Below are 17,500 nucleotides of genomic sequence, written 5' to 3'. Positions count from 1 at the left end.
ATCGCAGTTACTGGAACCTTGGGAAATATCATGACGATTACCATACTTGTAAAGAACATGAACCTTAGCAGAATGGAGAGAACCTTGCCATTGTTATCTTTTCAATCTTTAATCCCACTAGATGGGTATCATTTACTCCTGCTTCAACTGTGCGTGTGTGATTTGTTGTATTGTGCAGTTAGCCTGCCAATCACAATATACACATACAGTTACGCTTATACGGAAAATGAATCGCCGAGCGAGATCTTCTGCAACGTTGCTGCTTACTTGCGTTATTCAATTGCCTTCTTGGATTGGACGTCTTTGGCCCTGATAGCCATTCAGCGGTGTGTGGACCTTCAGCGGAGCAAAGGACAGCATATCTTCCAGCCAAAGATAACACTAGTGCTTATTTTAACAATATGGGTTATTAGCTTCGTTCCTCATATGATTTATCTATTTGTGAGTATTGTTAGTATTATCTTTTCAGTTTTACACAACCGATTCTTAGTACACAAATTTCATAAATATTAGCTGTAAATACTTTGGGTTTTCAAGACAGATTTTTTTTTTATGTTACCTTCCCTTTGCATTTATCCAAACCCAATAAGTTTTAATATACTTAATTTATCGCTAAGCCATGCACTTTTTACAATCGGTATACTCAACTGCATCAAATTTACTCAATCGCTTGAGATCTCACGGATATTTGACTTGATTATCTAGTACTGCAACACAATTAGAAAAGAGTCCAATGTGTTTCTACAGGCCAACAATTTTCAGATAAAATGTAAAATGCAACAATAAAAGTCTTACCCCCTTGAGATCTAAAATCCACAAAATTTACGATAAAGTTTTTTCACATAGAAAGGTTCATATTTTTACATTTTTTGGGTATGCCATTTAAAAACAAATAAAATTCCCTGACAAATGGTATCTAAACAGAACAATTTCAGTTATTTTATACGAACAAATACGAATATATATATATAAAAAAAACTTATGCACACGTAAAAATCTTGTGTAAAAGGGCCACAAATAAAGTGTTTTTTAATCTGTTTTATTTCTGATGAAACAATTTGATAACTGACAAACTTATAAGCTTAAGAGTTTTGTGGCGTTACTGATTATCACCAATGTATCAATCTTTTACATATTTTGTGGAGTTGCGTCCTTTTTCATATACATGTACTAGTAAATGAAAATTAAAATGTTATAATTCTAAGTGTAATAACATGAAAGCTGCAACATATAAGAATCTAAAAGTTAGTCAGAAATTCAGTAACTTATCACAGTTTATCAAAAGTTATAAATCTTTGGTTTTAAAAGTCCACAGTTATATACGCTGTATTTTAAAAAATGCAGAAGCTTTCGCACTTTTTCTAAAGTGCCTCTTCAGCTGAATAGGCACTTTGGAAAAAGTGCGAAAGCTTTGTAATATTTAATATACAACGTATATAACTGTGGACTTTTAATACCAAAGATTAATAGATACAGTATGGTGTTTTAATCAAGGCACAAGTTATAAAGTTAAGGCCACACCCACCAGCCTTACAATTCTTCAAACTTAAGAGTCCTATGATTCAAAATAGCTCCCCTTAGTGACGGATTTCTTGTATATTCGTCTGGTCCACATGGAATGAATGATCTAAAATGCTGTCTGACTTAGCTAATGATATCTATAAGATTCTTAAAGGCAGTGATTTTCTAATAAGAGTGAATTATTGAAAGCATCAAAAGAGTGATTTTCTAACATAGGAGGATTATTGAAGAGAGATTTTTTTTTGGCTGTCGTAAATTTCAAAGGTATCAAAATTATTATATATACACCCTTTCCAAAAAGACAGTATCTTCAATGAACGTGGATATAGCAGAGGATAGGGACATTATCTCAAGGGACAGGATAGGGACGTTATCTCAAGGGACAGGATAGGGACTTTCTCTCAAGGGACAGCATAGGGGCTTTCTCTCAAGGGGCAAGATAGGGACTTTCTCTCAAGCGACAGAATAGGGACTATCTCTCAAGGAATATGATAGTGACTTTCTCCAAATGGACAGGATAGGGGCTTTCTCTCAATGGACACGATAGGGGCTTTCTCTCAATGGACACGATAGGGGCTTTCTCTCAATGAACACGATAGGGACTTTCTCTCAATGGACACGATAGGGGCTTTCTCTCAAGGGACACGATAGGGACTATCTCTCAAGGGACACGATAGGGGCTTTCTCTCAAGGGACAGAATAGGGACTTTCTCTCAATGGACACGATAGGGGCTTTCTCTCAATGGACAGGATAGGGACTTTCTCTCAATGGACACGATAAGGGCTTTCTCTCAAGGGACAGGATAGGGACTTTCTCTCAATGGACACGATAGGGGCTTTCTCTCAAGGGACAGAATAGGGAGTTTCTCTCAATGGACACGATAGGGGCTTTCTCTCAAGGGACAGGATTGGGACTTTCTCTCAAGGGACAGGATAGGGACTTTCTCTCAATGGACACGATAGGGGCTTTCTCTCAAGGGACAGGATAGGGACTATCTCTCAATGGACACGATAGGGGCTTTCTCTCAAGGGACAGGATTGGGACTTTCTCTCAAGGGACAGGATAGGGACTTTCTCTCAATGGACACGATAGGGGCTTTCTCTCAAGTGACAGGATTGGGACTTTCTCTCAAGGGACAGGATGGGGACTTTCTCTCAATGGACACGATAGGGGCTTTCTCTCAAGGGACAGGATAGGGACTTTCTCTCAATGGACACGATAGGGGCTTTCTCTCAAGGGACAGGATAGGGACTATCTCTCATTGGACACGATAGGGGCTTTCTCTCAAGGGACAGGATAGGGACTTTCTCTCAATGGACACGATAGGGGCTTTCTCTCAAGGGACAGGATTGGGACTTTCTCTCAAGGGACAGGATAGGGACTTTCTCTCAATGGACACGATAGGGGCTTTCTCTCAAGGGACAGGATAGGGACTATCTCTCAATGGACACGATAGGGACTTTCTCTCCAGGGACAGGATAGGGACTTTCTCTCAAGGGACACGATAGGGGCTTTCTCCCAAGGGACAGGATTGGGACTTTCTCTCAATGGACACGATAGGGGCTTTCTCTCAAGTGACAGGATTGGGACTTTCTCTCAAGGGACAGGATAAGGACTTTCTCTCAATGGACACGATAGGGGCTTTCTCTCAAGGGACAGGATAGGGACTTTCTCTCAATGGACACGATAGGGGCTTTCTGTCAAGGGACAGGATAGGGACTATCTCTCAAGGGACACGATAGGGGCTTTCTCTCAAGGGACAGGATAGGGACTTTCTCTCAATGGACACGATAGGGGCTTTCTCTCAAGGGACAGGATAGGGACTATCTCTCATTGGACACGATAGGGGCTTTCTCTCAAGGGTCAGGATAGGGACTATCTCTCAAGGGACACGATAGGGGCTTTCTCTCAAGGGACAGGATAGGGACTTTCTCTCAATGGACACGATAGGGGCTTTCTCTCAAGGGACAGGATAGGGACTATCTCTCAAGGGACACGATAGGGGATTTCTCTCAAGGGACAGGATTGGGCCTTTCTCTCAATGGACACGATAGGGGCTTTCTCTCAAGGGACAGGATTGGGACTTTCTCTCAAGGGACACGATAGGGGCTTTCTGTCAAGGGACAGGATAGGGACTATCTCTCAAGGGACACGATAGGGGCTTTCTGTCAAGGGACAGGATAGGGACTTTCTCTCAATGGACACGATAGGGGCTTTCTCTCAAGGGACAGGATAGGGACTATCTCTAAAGGGACACGATAGGGGCTTTCTCTCAAGGGACAGGATTGGGCCTTTCTCTCAATGGACACGATAGGGGCTTTCTCTCAAGGGACAGGATTGGGACTTTCTCTCAAGGGACAGGATAGGGACTTTCTCTCAATGGACACGATAGGGGCTTTCTCTCAAGGGACAGGATAGGGACTTTCTCTCAATGGACACGATAGGGGCTTTCTCTCAAGGGACAGGATAGGGACTATCTCTCAAGGGACACGATAGGGGCTTTCTCTCAAGGGACAGGATAGGGACTTTCTCTCAATGGACACGATAGGGGCTTTCTCTCAATGGACAGGATAGGGACTTTCTCTCAATGGACACGATAGGGGCTTTCTCTCAAGGGACAGGATTGGGACTTTCTCTCAAGGGACAGGATAGGGACTTTCTCTCAATGGACACGATAGGGGCTTTCTCTCAAGGGACAGGATAGGGACTTTCTCTCAATGGACACGATAGGGGCTTTCTCTCAAGGGACAGGATTGGAACTTTCTCTCAATGGACACGATAGGGGCTTTCTCTCAAGGGACAGGATTGGGACTTTCTCTCAAGGGACAGGATAGGGACTTTCTCTCAATGGACACGATAGGGGCTTTCTCTCAAGGGACAGGATTGGGGCTTTCTCTCAAGGGACAGGATAGGGACTTTCTCTCAATGGACACGATAGGGGCTTTCTCTCAAGGGACAGGATTGGGACTATCTCTCAAGGGACACGATAGGGGCTTTCTCTCAATGGACACGATAGGGGCTTTCTCTCAAGGGACAGGATAGGGACTATCTCTCATTGGACACGATAGGGGCTTTCTCTCAAGGGACAGGATAGGGACTTTCTCTCAATGGACACGATAGGGGCTTTCTCTCAAGGGACAGGATTGGGACTTTCTCTCAAGGGACAGGATAGGGACTTTCTCTCAATGGACACGATAGGGGCTTTCTCTCAAGGGACAGGATAGGGACTATCTCTCAATGGACACAATAGGGGCTTTATCTCAAGGGACAGGATAGGGACTATCTCTCAAGGGACAGGATAGGGACTTTCTCTCAAGGGACAGGATAGGGGCTTTCTCTCAAGGGACAGGATTGGGACTTTCTCTCAATGGACACGATAGGGGCTTTCTCTCAAGTGACAGGATTGGGACTTTCTCTCAAGGGACAGGATAGGGACTTTCTCTCAAGGGACAGGATTGGGACTTTCTCTCAATGGACACGATAGGGGCTTTCTCTCAAGTGACAGGATTGGGACTTTCTCTCAAGGGACAGGATAGGGACTTTCTCTCAAGGGACAGGATAGGGACTATCTCTCAATGGACACGATAGGGGCTTTCTCTCAAGGGACAGGATAGGGACTATCTCTCAAGGGACAGGATAGGGACTTTCTCTCAAGGGACAGGATAGGGGCTTTCTCTCAAGGGACAGGATTGGGACTTTCTCTCAATGGACACGATAGGGGCTTTCTCTCAAGTGACAGGATTGGGACTTTCTCTCAAGGGACAGGATAGGGACTTTCTCTCAATGAACACGATAGGGGCTTTCTCTCAAGGGACAGGAAAGGGACTTTCTCTCAATGGACACGATAGGGGCTTTCTGTCAAGGGACAGGATAGGGACTATCTCTCAAGGGACACGATAGGGGCTTTCTCTCAATGGACAGGATAGGGACTTTCTCTCAATGGACACGATAGGGGCTTTCTCTCAAGGGACAGGATTGGGACTTTCTCTCAATGGACACGATAGGGACTTTCTCTCAAGGGACACGATAGGGGCTTTCTCTCAAGGGACAGGATTGGGACTTTCTCTCAATGGACACGATAGGGGCTTTCTCTCAATGGACACGATAGGGACTTTCTCTCAAGGGACAGGATAGGGACTTTCTCTCAAGGGACACGATAGGGGCTTTCTCTCAAGGGACAGGATTGGGACTTTCTCTCAATGGACACGATAGGGGCTTTCTCTCAAGTGACAGGATTGGGACTTTCTCTCAAGGGACAGGATAGGGACTTTCTCTCAATGGACACGATAGGGGCTTTCTCTCAAGGGACAGGATAGGGACTATCTCTCAAGGGACACGATAGGGGCTTTCTCTCAATGGACAGAATAGGGACTTTCTCTCAATGGACACGATAGGGGCTTTCTCTCAAGGGACAGGATTGGGACTTTCTCTCAAGGGACAGGATAGGGACTTTCTCTCAATGGACACGATAGGGGCTTTCTCTCAATGGACAGGATAGGGACTTTCTCTCAATGGACACGATAGGGGCTTTCTCTCAAGGGACAGGATTGGGACTTTCTCTCAAGGGACAGGATAGGGACTTTCTCTCAATGGACACGATAGGGGCTTTCTCTCAAGGGACAGGATAGGGACTTTCTCTCAATGGACACGATAGGGGCTTTCTCTCAAGGGACAGGATTGGAACTTTCTCTCAATGGACACGATAGGTGCTTTCTCTCAAGGGACAGGATTGGGACTTTCTCTCAAGGGACAGGATAGGGACTTTCTCTCAATGGACACGATAGGGGCTTTCTCTCAAGGGACAGGATTGGGGCTTTCTCTCAAGGGACAGGATAGGGACTATCTCTCAAGGGACACGATAGGGGCTTTCTCTCAAGGGACAGGATAGGGACTTTCTCTCAATGGACACGATAGGGGCTTTCTCTCAATGGACAGGATAGGGACTTTCTCTCAATGGACACGATAGGGGCTTTCTCTCAAGGGACAGGATTGGGACTTTCTCTCAAGGGACAGGATAGGGACTTTCTCTCAATGGACACGATAGGGGCTTTCTCTCAAGGGACAGGATAGGAACTTTCTCTCAAGGGACACGATAGGGGCTTTCTCTCAAGGGACAGGATAGGGACTATCTCTCAAGGGACACGATAGGGGGCTTTCTCTCAAGGGACAGGATAGGGACTATCTCTCAAGGGACACGATAGGGGCTTTCTCTCAAGGGACAGGATAGGGACTATCTCTCAAGGGACACGATAGGGGCTTTCTCTCAAGGGACAGGATAGGGACTATCTCTCAAGGGACACGATAGGGGCTTTCTCTCAAGGGACAGGATAGGGACTTTTTCTCAATAGACACAATAGGGGCTTTCTCTCAATGGACAGGATAGGGACTTTCTCTCAATGGACACGATAGGGGCTTTCTCTCAAGGGACAGGATTGGGACTTTCTCTCAAGGGACAGGATAGGGACTTTCTCTCAATGGACACGATAGGGGCTTTCTCTCAAGGGACAGGATAGGGACTTTCTCTCAATGGACACGATAGGGGCTTTCTCTCAAGGGACAGGATTGGAACTTTCTCTCAATGGACACGATAGGGGCTTTCTCTCAAGGGACAGGATTGGGACTTTCTCTCAAGTGACAGGATAGGGACTTTTTCTCAATGGACACGATAGGGGCTTTCTCTCAAGGGACAGGATTGGGGCTTTCTCTCAAGGGACAGGATAGGGACTATCTCTCAAGGGACAGGATAGGGACTTTCTCTCAATGGACACGATAGGGGCTTTCTCTCAATGGACATGATAGGGACTATCTCTCAAGGGACACAATAGGGGCTTTCTCTCAAGGGACAGGATAGGGACTTTCTCTCAATGGACACGATAGGGGCTTTCTCTCAATGGACAGGATAGGGACTTTCTCTCAATGGACACGATAGGGGCTTTCTCTCAAGGGACAGGATTGGGACTTTCTCTCAAGGGACAGGATAGGGACTTTCTCTCAATGGACACGATAGGGGCTTTCTCTCAAGGGACAGGATAGGGACTTTCTCTCAATGGACACGATAGGGGCTTTCTCTCAAGGGACAGAATAGGGACTTTCTCTCAATGGACACGGTAGGGGCTTTCTCTCAAGGGACAGGATTGGGACTTTCTCTCAAGGGACAGGATAGGGACTTTCTCTCAATGGACACGATAGGGACTTTCTCTCAAGGGACAGGATAGGGACTATCTCTCAAGGGACACGATAGGGGCTTTCTCTCAAGGGACAGGATTGGAACTTTCTCTCAATGGACACGATAGGGGCTTTCTCTCAAGGGACAGGATTGGGACTTTCTCTCAAGGGACAGGATAGGGATTTTCTCTCAATGGACACGATAGGGGCTTTCTCTCAAGGGACAGGATTGGGGCTTTCTCTCAAGGGACAGGATAGGGACTTTCTCTCAATGGACACGATAGGGGCTTTCTCTCAAGGGACAGGATTGGGACTTTCTCTCAAGCGACAGAATAGGGACTTTCTCTCAATGGACACGATAGGGGCTTTCTCTCAAGGGACAGGATAGGGACTTTCTCTCAATGGACACGAAAGGGGCTTTCTCTCAAGGGACAGGATAGGGACTTTCTCTCAAGGGACACGATAGGGGCTTTCTCTCAAGGGACAGGATTGGGACTTTCTCTCAATGGACACGATAGGGGCTTTCTCTCAATGGACAGGATAGGGACTTTCTCTCAATGGACACGATAGGGGCTTTCTCTCAAGGGACAGGATTGGGACTTTCTCTCAAGGGACAGGATAGGGACTTTCTCTCAATGGACACGATAGGGGCTTTCTCTCAAGGGACAGGATAGGGACTTTCTCTCAATGGACACGATAGGGGCTTTCTCTCAAGGGACAGAATAGGGCCTTTCTCTCAATGGACACGATAGGGGCTTTCTCTCAAGGGACAGGATTGGGACTTTCTCTCAAGGGACAGGATAGGGACTTTCTCTCAATGGACACAATAGGGACTTTCTCTCAAGGGACAGGATAGGGACTATCTCTCAAGGGACACGATAGGGGCTTTCTCTCAAGGGACAGGATTGGAACTTTCTCTCAATGGACACGATAGGGGCTTTCTCTCAAGGGACAGGATTGGGACTTTCTCTCAAGGGACAGGATAGGGACTTTCTCTCAATGGACACGATAGGGGCTTTCTCTCAAGGGACAGGATTGGGGCTTTCTCTCAAGGGACAGGATAGGGACTTTCTCTCAATGGACACGATAGGGGCTTTCTCTCAAGGGACAGGATTGGGACTTTCTCTCAAGCGACAGAATAGGGACTTTCTCTCAATGGACACGATAGGGGCTTTCTCTCAAGGGACAGGATAGGGACTTTCTCTCAATGGACACGATAGGGGCTTTCTCTCAAGGGACAGGATTGGGACTTTCTCTCAATGGACACGATAGGGGCTTTCTCTCAAGGGACAGAATAGGGACTTTCTCTCAATGGACACGATAGGGGCTTTCTCTCAAGGGACAGGATTGGGACTTTCTCTCAAGGGACAGGATAGGGACTTTCTCTCAATGGACACGATAGGGGCTTTCTCTCAAGGGACAGGATAAGGACTTTCTCTCAATGGACACGATAGGGGCTTTCTCTCAAGGGACAGGATTGGGACTTTCTCTCAAGGGACAGGATAGGGACTTTCTCTCAATGGACACGATAGGGGCTTTCTCTCAAGGGACAGGATAGGGACTATCTCTCAAGGGACAGGATAGGGACTTTCTCTCAAGGGACAGGATAGGGACTATCTCTCAAGGGACAGGATAGGGGCTTTCTCTCAAGGGACAGGATTGGGACTTTCTCTCAATGGACACGATAGGGGCTTTCTCTCAAGTGACAGGATTGGGACTTTCTCTCAAGGGACAGGATAGGGACTTTCTCTCAAGGGACACGATAGGGGCTTTCTCTCAAGGGACAGGATAGGGACTATCTCTCAATGGACACGATAGGGGCTTTCTCTCAAGGGACAGGATAGGGACTATCTCTCAATGGACACGATAGGGGCTTTCTCTCAAGGGACAGGATAGGGACTATCTCTCAAGGGACAGGATAGGGACTTTCTCTCAAGGGACAGGATAGGGACTATCTCTCAAGGGACAGGATAGGGGCTTTCTCTCAAGGGACAGGATTGGGACTTTCTCTCAATGGACACGATAGGGGCTTTCTCTCAAGTGACAGGATTGGGACTTTCTCTCAAGGGACAGGATAGGGACTTTCTCTCAAGGGACACGATAGGGGCTTTCTCTCAAGGGACACGATAGGGACTATCTCTCAAGGGACACGATAGGGGCTTTCTCTCAAGGGACAGGATAGGGACTTTCTCTCAATGGACACGATAGGGGCTTTCTCTCAAGGGACAGGATAGGGACTTTCACCAAATGGACAGGATAGGGGACTATATCTCAAGGAATATGATAAGGATTTTCTCCAAATGGACAGAATAGGGACTTTCTCTCAATGGACACGATAGGGGCTTTCTCTCAAGGGACAGGATTGGGACTTTCTCTCAAGGGACAGGATAGGGACTTTCTCTCAATGGACACGATAGGGGCTTTCTCTCAAGGGACAGGATTGGGACTTTCTCTCAAGGGACAGGATAGGGACTTTCTCTCAATGGACACGATAGGGGCTTTCTCTCAAGGGACAGGATAGGGACTTTCTCTCAATGGACACGATAGGGGCTTTCTCTCAAGGGAGAGAATAGGGACTTTCTCTCAATGGACACGATAGGGGCTTTCTCTCAAGGGACAGGATTGGGACTTTCTCTCAAGGGACAGGATAGGGACTTTCTCTCAATGGACACGATAGGGGCTTTCTCTCAAGGGACAGGATTGGGACTTTCTCTCAAGGGACAGGATAGGGACTTTCTCCCAATGGACACGATAGGGACTATCTCTCAAGGGACAGGATTGGGGCTTTCTCTCAAGGGACAGGATAGGGACTTTCTCTCAATGGACACGATAGGGGCTTTCTCTCAAGGGACAGGATTGGGGCTTTCTCTCAAGGGACAGGATAGGGACTCTCTCTCAATGGACACGATAGGGGCTTTCTCTCAGGGACAGGATTGGGGCTTTCTCTCAAGGGACAGGATAGGGACTTTCTCTCAATGGACACGATAGGGGCTTTCTCTCAAGGGACAGGATTGGGACTTTCTCTCAAGCGACAGAATAGGGACTTTCTCTCAATGGACACGATAGGGAGTTTCTCTCAAGTGACAGGATTGGGACTTTCTCTCAAGGGACAGGATAGGGACTTTCTCTCAATGGACACGATAGGGGCTTTCTCTCAAGGGACAGGATTGGGACTTTCTCTCAAGGGACAGGATAGGGACTTTCTCTCAATGGACACGATAGGGGCTTTCTCTCAAGGGACAGGATAGGGACTTTCTCTCAATGGACACGATAGGGGCTTTCTCTCAAGGGACAGAATAGGGACTTTCTCTCAATGGACACGATAGGGGCTTTCTCTCAAGGGACAGGATTGGGACTTTCTCTCAAGGGACAGGATAGGGACTTTCTCTCAATGGACACGATAGGGGCTTTCTCTCAAGGGACACGATAGGGGCTTTCTCTCAAGGGACACGATAGGGGCTTTCTCTCAAGGGACAGGATAGGGACTTTCTCTCAATGGACACGATAGGGGCTTTCTCTCAAGGGACAGAATAGGGACTTTCTCTCAATGGACACGATAGGGGCTTTCTCTCAAGGGACAGGATAGGGACTTTCACCAAATGGACAGGATAGGGACTATCTCTCAAGGAATATGATAAGGATTTTCTCCAAATGGACAGAATAGGGACTATCTCTCAAGGGACACGATAGGGGCTTAATCTCAAGAGACATTATAAGAACTATCTATCAAAGGACACGATAGGGGTTTCTCTCGAGGAATATGATAGTGACTTTCTCTCAAAGGATAAGATAGGGACTTTCTCTCAAGGGACACGATAGGGACTTTCTCTCAAGGAACAAGATAGGGACTTTCTGTCAAGGTACAGGCTAGGGACTTTCTCACAAGGGACAGACTAAGGACTTTCTCACAAGGGACCAGATAGGGAATTTCCTTCAGGGAATATGATAGGGACTTTCCCTCAAGGGAGAGATGACAGAGGCTGTGGGTGGGATGAGACACAGGAACTTGCCAATCAGTACGGGTGGGGCTAGGTCACTGCCGCAGAGCGAGGTGTGCCAAGAATTCCTGTGTCCAACTGTACCTAGAAAATTGGAGACAGCTATTTGCAATTAGATTTTGATGACTTGGAAACGTCAGCAATTTTGTGATTGGTGCTTGGTCCCCTTAATCAAATAAGGTCCTGGATTAAGAGGTTAGTAAATTCATCTAGAGAGAGAGAGAGAGAGAGAGAGAGAGAGAGAGAGAGAGAGAGAATGGTATCATTCTGAAATCTGAAAATCCCCCTAATCTTATTGCTGTTTTCTTTTTTTATCTCTTCAGAAAGATGGGTTGTGTATTTACGATGAAGAGAGCCATAAATGTGATCTAAAACGTGATTTGAGATATATTTTTTACTCTCTTGAATCATTGCTACCCTGTGTACTTATAATTTTCGGATACTGCAGCATCTTCTACAGAATCTGGAGCCGACTTAGATGCCTCAGAAAAAGGGGCCTGTGAGTAAATCTTTATTTTCAACTCAGACATGAAAACAGCTGAAATAATCTTACATACGTTAAATAACTTTTCCCATTTCATTTTGGATCAGAGAGAGAGAGAGAGAGAGAGAGAGAGAGAGAGAGAGAGAGAGAGAGAGAGAGAGAGAGAGAGAGAGAGAGAGAGAGAGAGAGTTACAAGGATTTTGGATTCTTTAAGACTTTCTAGTACATCCGCCGAAACTTCATTTGCTCTTTGGTAGAGGGATTTAGTTTAAACATTTAGATTGTTCTTACGATCTTGTCTAATTTATTCTTGAACTCGTATACCGTGTTACTGTTTACTACATCGGCTGGAAGTCTATATTTCAAGTATTTGCTATTTTGTATGTAAAGAAATTGCCACATTGAGTGGTGTTGTATCTTTTCAATTCCAGTTAGTATCCGTTACCTTTGGACTAATTTGTGCTAAGCGTTAATAGATTGTTGTAATCTACATTTATTATTCTTTTAAGAATTTTGAATGCATCTATTAACTGTCCCCTTAGTAGTCGAGTTTGTAGATTAAATAAGTTCAAACGTTCCATCATCCGTCTATATCCAAATTGTCGTAGTGTTGGAACTAGTTTGGTGGCCCTAGCTTGTACTGCTTCCAGTCTGTCTATATCCTTCTGAATACTTGAAGCTCAAAATTGGACTCTATTTTCTAGATGGGATCTTACTAGTGATGTGTACAGCTGTAGTACAGTGTCTTTGTTTCTTTATTTGAATTGTCTCTTTATGTAACCTATTAGTTTTTGTGCTTTCTTGTCAGACTTTATGCTCTGTTTGGTGAATTTCAAATCCTTGCTGATAATAATACCGAGATCTTCCTCCCGGTCCACACTTTTTATTTCATTACCCAGCAGTGAGTGATCTGATTGTGGGTTACTATAACCTATGTGCATGACTTTTCACTTTCACAGTTGAAAGGCATTTGCCATTTTCTGGACCATTCTCCTAGCTTCATTAGATCCTCTCTTGATCTTGAGGCGTCTAAGTCTTCTGAGTTCGCAGCATTTATGCCTAGTTTAGTATCGTCGATAAATTTGGCTATCCTACTAGTTGATCTTAAATCTATGTCGTTAATGTACATCAGAAATAGCAAAGGTCCAATGACGGATCCTTGAGGTACTCCACTTGTAACAGCTGGCCACTCTGAAGCTTCTCCATTGATTACAACTCTGTTTTCTGTTTGTTAGCTGGCTCGTCAATGATGCCTAGCGCTCTGATTTTGACCATGAATTTTTTATATGGAACTTTGTCAAAGGCTTTTGAAAGTCTAGGTATATGATGTTTATTGCCCTGCTTTTGTCATAAATGATAAACATGTAGAAAAATCGCAAAATATTTGTCACACATGATCTCTTTTGTCTAAAACCTTGTTGGCTGTCTATCAGAAGATTTTTTCACTATATGTTCTACTATTGAATCTATTGTATCTAGAGAGAGAGAGAGAGAGAGAGAGAGAGAGAGAGAGAGAGAGAGAGAGAGAGAGAGAGAGAGAGAGAGAGAGAGAGAATAAACTCAAGATATTCTTTTTATTTCAGATCAGAAGAATTCATCAATCGACGCTACAAGGAAATGATGAGAGCTGTATCTCTGGCTCTGGCGCTGTTGTTGCTGTTTCTCATTTGCGTCGTTCCTATTTGCTTGTACGAGACTGTAATCAATGTTACTGAAGTACCTCCAGGTAAATATGGGATATTCTTCCATATGGTGTACTGGTCCATGTACAGCTTGAACGTTCATCTCTATTCCTTCAGAAACAAGAACTTTAAGGAAGCTTACAAAAACTTCATCGTTGGACTGATTACTCAGGAGAACGATTGATAAAGGAGACATATAAAACATTGAAAGGAGAATAGTAAAGGAAGAGCACAGAATAATGCAGCCGACTATTGGTCAAGGCTGCTCACAAGTCTTGTAATTGCTTGGACTAAGACTAAGTATAGAATGATTCCCTGGTGTTATATAAGAAAGATGGGATGTCTGATCATGCCTTGATTTAGCTAGTAATTAAGAAGAGCAGTTTTCCCTAATGTGCTACACTCCTGTAAGGTATATTTAATGTAAAGCAGACTGGAATGACATTCTGGGTAATCTAAATTTGGATTGGTCATAAATGTATAATGGGGGTTGAGCCTGTTGTTTTATTAAATAAAAATTTAGTAAAAAATTTAGTGAACATAATTGATAGGTATATTCGTTCTCGTGTGTTAAAATACGAAATCAAGGATAAACCCTGGTTCAATGAAAGCCTTCGATGTTCTTATTTGGAGAAACAGAAGGCTTATCATCTTTGGAAAAGTAATAGATCACATTTTACTTGGAATAACTACAGTACGTTCAGCTAAGAGCTGTTGCTCAGAAAGTTAATCCTGCTACTAAAAAGGAATACAATTTGACCGTAAAAGACATCTATTCTGGTACAACAGATGAATATAGTGTGTTCCCCTTAAATCTGTACTCTTTGTTGTAGACAACAGTTCCTCCTTTTCTTAATCCATATGGCCCTGTCCGTCATTTTCTAGAGAAAAAGACAACTCTTTTAGCTGACGTGTTTGAGAGTGAGCAGTCATGAGAAACTCAATTTCATTCATTCCTCTTTACCTGGAGCTAGACTAACTAGTTTAGCTTTGCATTCCTGTGCAATTAAAACGCCTTTACTGGACCTGGATACTCATGGAGGTATAGGCTCATATTATATTTTTACTTTTTTTTTTTCTTTTTAAACACAACTGATTTCTGAGCTCCTAAGTTGTCTGTTGACTCTCATCATTTGTTGAACACAAACTTGAGGTATATCAAATTCATTCTCCCTGTTCTGCACCACGGCTTGTGATGGCCTGGAGGTAGCGTCCTTGCCTGGTGATTGCCAGACTGGGGTTCGAGTCCGGCTCAGAGTCGTTAGTTCCTTTGGTCGCTGCATCCCCACCATCCTTGTGAGCTAAGGATGGGGGGTTTGGGGGAGCCTATAGGTCTATCTGCTGAGTCATCAGCAGCCACTGCCTGGCCCTCCTTGGTCCTAGCTTGGATGGAGAGGGGGCTTGGGCGCTGATCATATATAATATGGTCAGTCCCTAGGGCATTGTCCTGCCTGATAGGGCAACGTCACTGTCCCTTGCCTCTGCCATTCATGAGCGGCTTTTAAAGCCTTTAAACCGTTGTTCAGTTCGTTCTTTGTGGATGTTGTGTAAGATATATCCTAATTCTGATTATCTTTTGCATTCAGATAATCCCATCCTGTACCATCCTGTACGTGATGTTAGGTGTGCGATTAATTCTAACAGTCTTGCCTTCTACACCCTAATGTTCAATACTACACTGTATTTTAGTAATTTTGTTGCAAGTGTGCGCAGATAACGTAATAACTTGCCCAATCTAGTGGCTGAATAAGTGGCACTTCAGAAGTTCAAACTTGTTACATATGCTTTACTGTTGAACAAGCTGACATAAGTCTCGTTTCATAATTAATATATGACTGATCTATTTGAACATTGTTACTCATCTTATTATATTTCGTACTTTTTTATCTCTTATATATAGTTTTTCATTATTTCTCATTCTTCTTTCCACACTAGGCTGATTTTCCTGTTGGAGCTCTTGGGTTTTTAGAATCCTACTTTTCCTGATAGGGTTATAACCTGACTAGCTACTACAGAAATAATCATTATTACTAGCTAAGCTATAACCCTAGTTGGAAAAGAAAAGCAGGACTCCAACGGGGAACAAGGAAACAGAAAGAATAGCGTGCCTGACTGTACACTCAAGCAAGAGAAATCTAATCTAAGACAGAGAAAGACCATGGTGCAGAGGCTATGGCACTACCTAAGACTAGAGAACAATGGTTTTATTTTCTAGTGTCCTTCTCATGGAAGAGCGGCTTCCCATAGCTAAAGTGTCTCTTTTACCCTTACCAAGAGGAGAGTAGCCACTGAACAATTACAGAGCAGTAGTTAACCACTGGAGTGAAGAAGAATGTTCCTGTTATCTCAGTGTTGTCAGGTGTATGAGGAAAGAGAAGGTGTAAAGAATAGACTAGACTATTCGGTGTAGGTGTGGGCAGAGGAAGAATGGGCCCTGAGCGGAAAAGGGTCTTATGTGGTACTATCTAGCCAGTCAAAGGTCTCAAAAACAAAAAGATAAAACCTTAATATTTTTCTCCATTTGTTTTTTGTTAAATCAGGACAAATATGTACTGAAGACTACACAGATACGAGTTTAAAATCAAAGGACCGGAATTCACCGCCGTATGAGTAACAATCATTACAACCTGATATTTGATGGGTTATAGAACCGAACTTTAAAAAAAAAAAAAAAAAAAAAAAAAAAAAAAAAAAAAAAAAAAGCTTACTGTTTGTAACTAATGTGTATGTTTTTTGTCTAGTACCTTAAATACAAATTGATAAAACTTTATCCTCTTGTCATGGACCAATATTGTCGATACTTTAAAATGTCTTCCCATTTAACTCTCATATTATTCCCTCAAAATGTGAGAATTTGAAACCCTTTCTATTTATCATTTCAAAACAATATCTACCATTATTTTTTTTTTTCAAAGTGCCTCTTCCGCTGAAAAGATACTTAGACAAAAGTGCGATATATAACAACAACAACAACAACAACAATAATAATAATAATAATAATAATAATAATAATAATAATAATAATAATAATAATAATAATAATACTTTGATGTCTTGGGACTGTGACGAGAAACTACATGAGGTGGCAAAAGTATCTGACCGTGCTTGAAAGAGTAGAAAATTGAGAGAAAATGTGAATAGTAGTATGGCAGTAAGGATGGCAGTGAAATAAAAATTCCTGGGATAAAAGTAATGGATGGATGATGACAAGGTGTGAGAATAGATAAGTAAAGATAGGTAAAGCAAGAAAAGAATTAGGAAGTGTGCAGTAAACTGGGAGAGGATTTGAATGGTCTGAGGAAGTCATGGCTCTACTGAATGTAGGTAATGTAGAGCCAAGTCTCCTTTATAGAAGTCTAGTTGGCCTTTAATAGAAAAAAAAATTCAAAAAGTTACATCTGTTGAGATGAACTATTTAAGCTGAATGCTATATGTGGTTTAGGAAGAATTGACATATGAAATGTGGAAGTTTATGGAATGGGAAAAATTATATAGATGAAATGAGTGGTCAAAGTAATTTTAGGTGGTCCAGTCATGTAGAAAGAATGAAGGAAAATATTGTAAATAATTCAGAGTTTATAGATGGAAGGTGTAGAATGTCTGGAAGGTGTTAGATATGTGCTGGAATGGAAGGACATTGATTTATAGG

General features: G+C 43.6%; 2 protein-coding genes across 2 annotated transcripts in view; one reads left to right on the top strand and one right to left on the bottom strand.

Annotated features, from left to right (window-relative positions):
• The window catches only part of LOC137655134 (protein trapped in endoderm-1-like), a 15,030-nt gene extending 696 nt beyond the window's left edge, over positions 1 to 14,334 (top strand). Inside the window, exons 1-3 of the mRNA XM_068389011.1 lie at positions 1 to 441; positions 12,009 to 12,184; positions 13,753 to 14,334. The exon at positions 1 to 441 is cut by the window's left edge and continues 696 nt beyond it. Coding sequence (XP_068245112.1) covers positions 1 to 441; positions 12,009 to 12,184; positions 13,753 to 14,035 — 900 coding nt within the window. The 3' untranslated portion in view covers positions 14,036 to 14,334. The remainder of the gene's footprint in view (positions 442 to 12,008; positions 12,185 to 13,752) is intronic.
• LOC137655869 (WD repeat-containing protein 76-like) overlaps positions 1 to 17,500 on the bottom strand; it is a 476,385-nt gene that overhangs the window by 221,686 nt on the left and 237,199 nt on the right. The gene's annotated exons all lie outside the window — the stretch shown is intronic.

Source organism: Palaemon carinicauda, chromosome 16 (genome assembly GCF_036898095.1).
Source record: "Palaemon carinicauda isolate YSFRI2023 chromosome 16, ASM3689809v2, whole genome shotgun sequence".
NCBI classification, from domain to species: domain Eukaryota; kingdom Metazoa; phylum Arthropoda; class Malacostraca; order Decapoda; family Palaemonidae; genus Palaemon; species Palaemon carinicauda.
The sequence above is the reverse complement of the archived record's forward strand: the minus strand, read 5'-3'. Positions and strand labels throughout refer to the sequence as shown.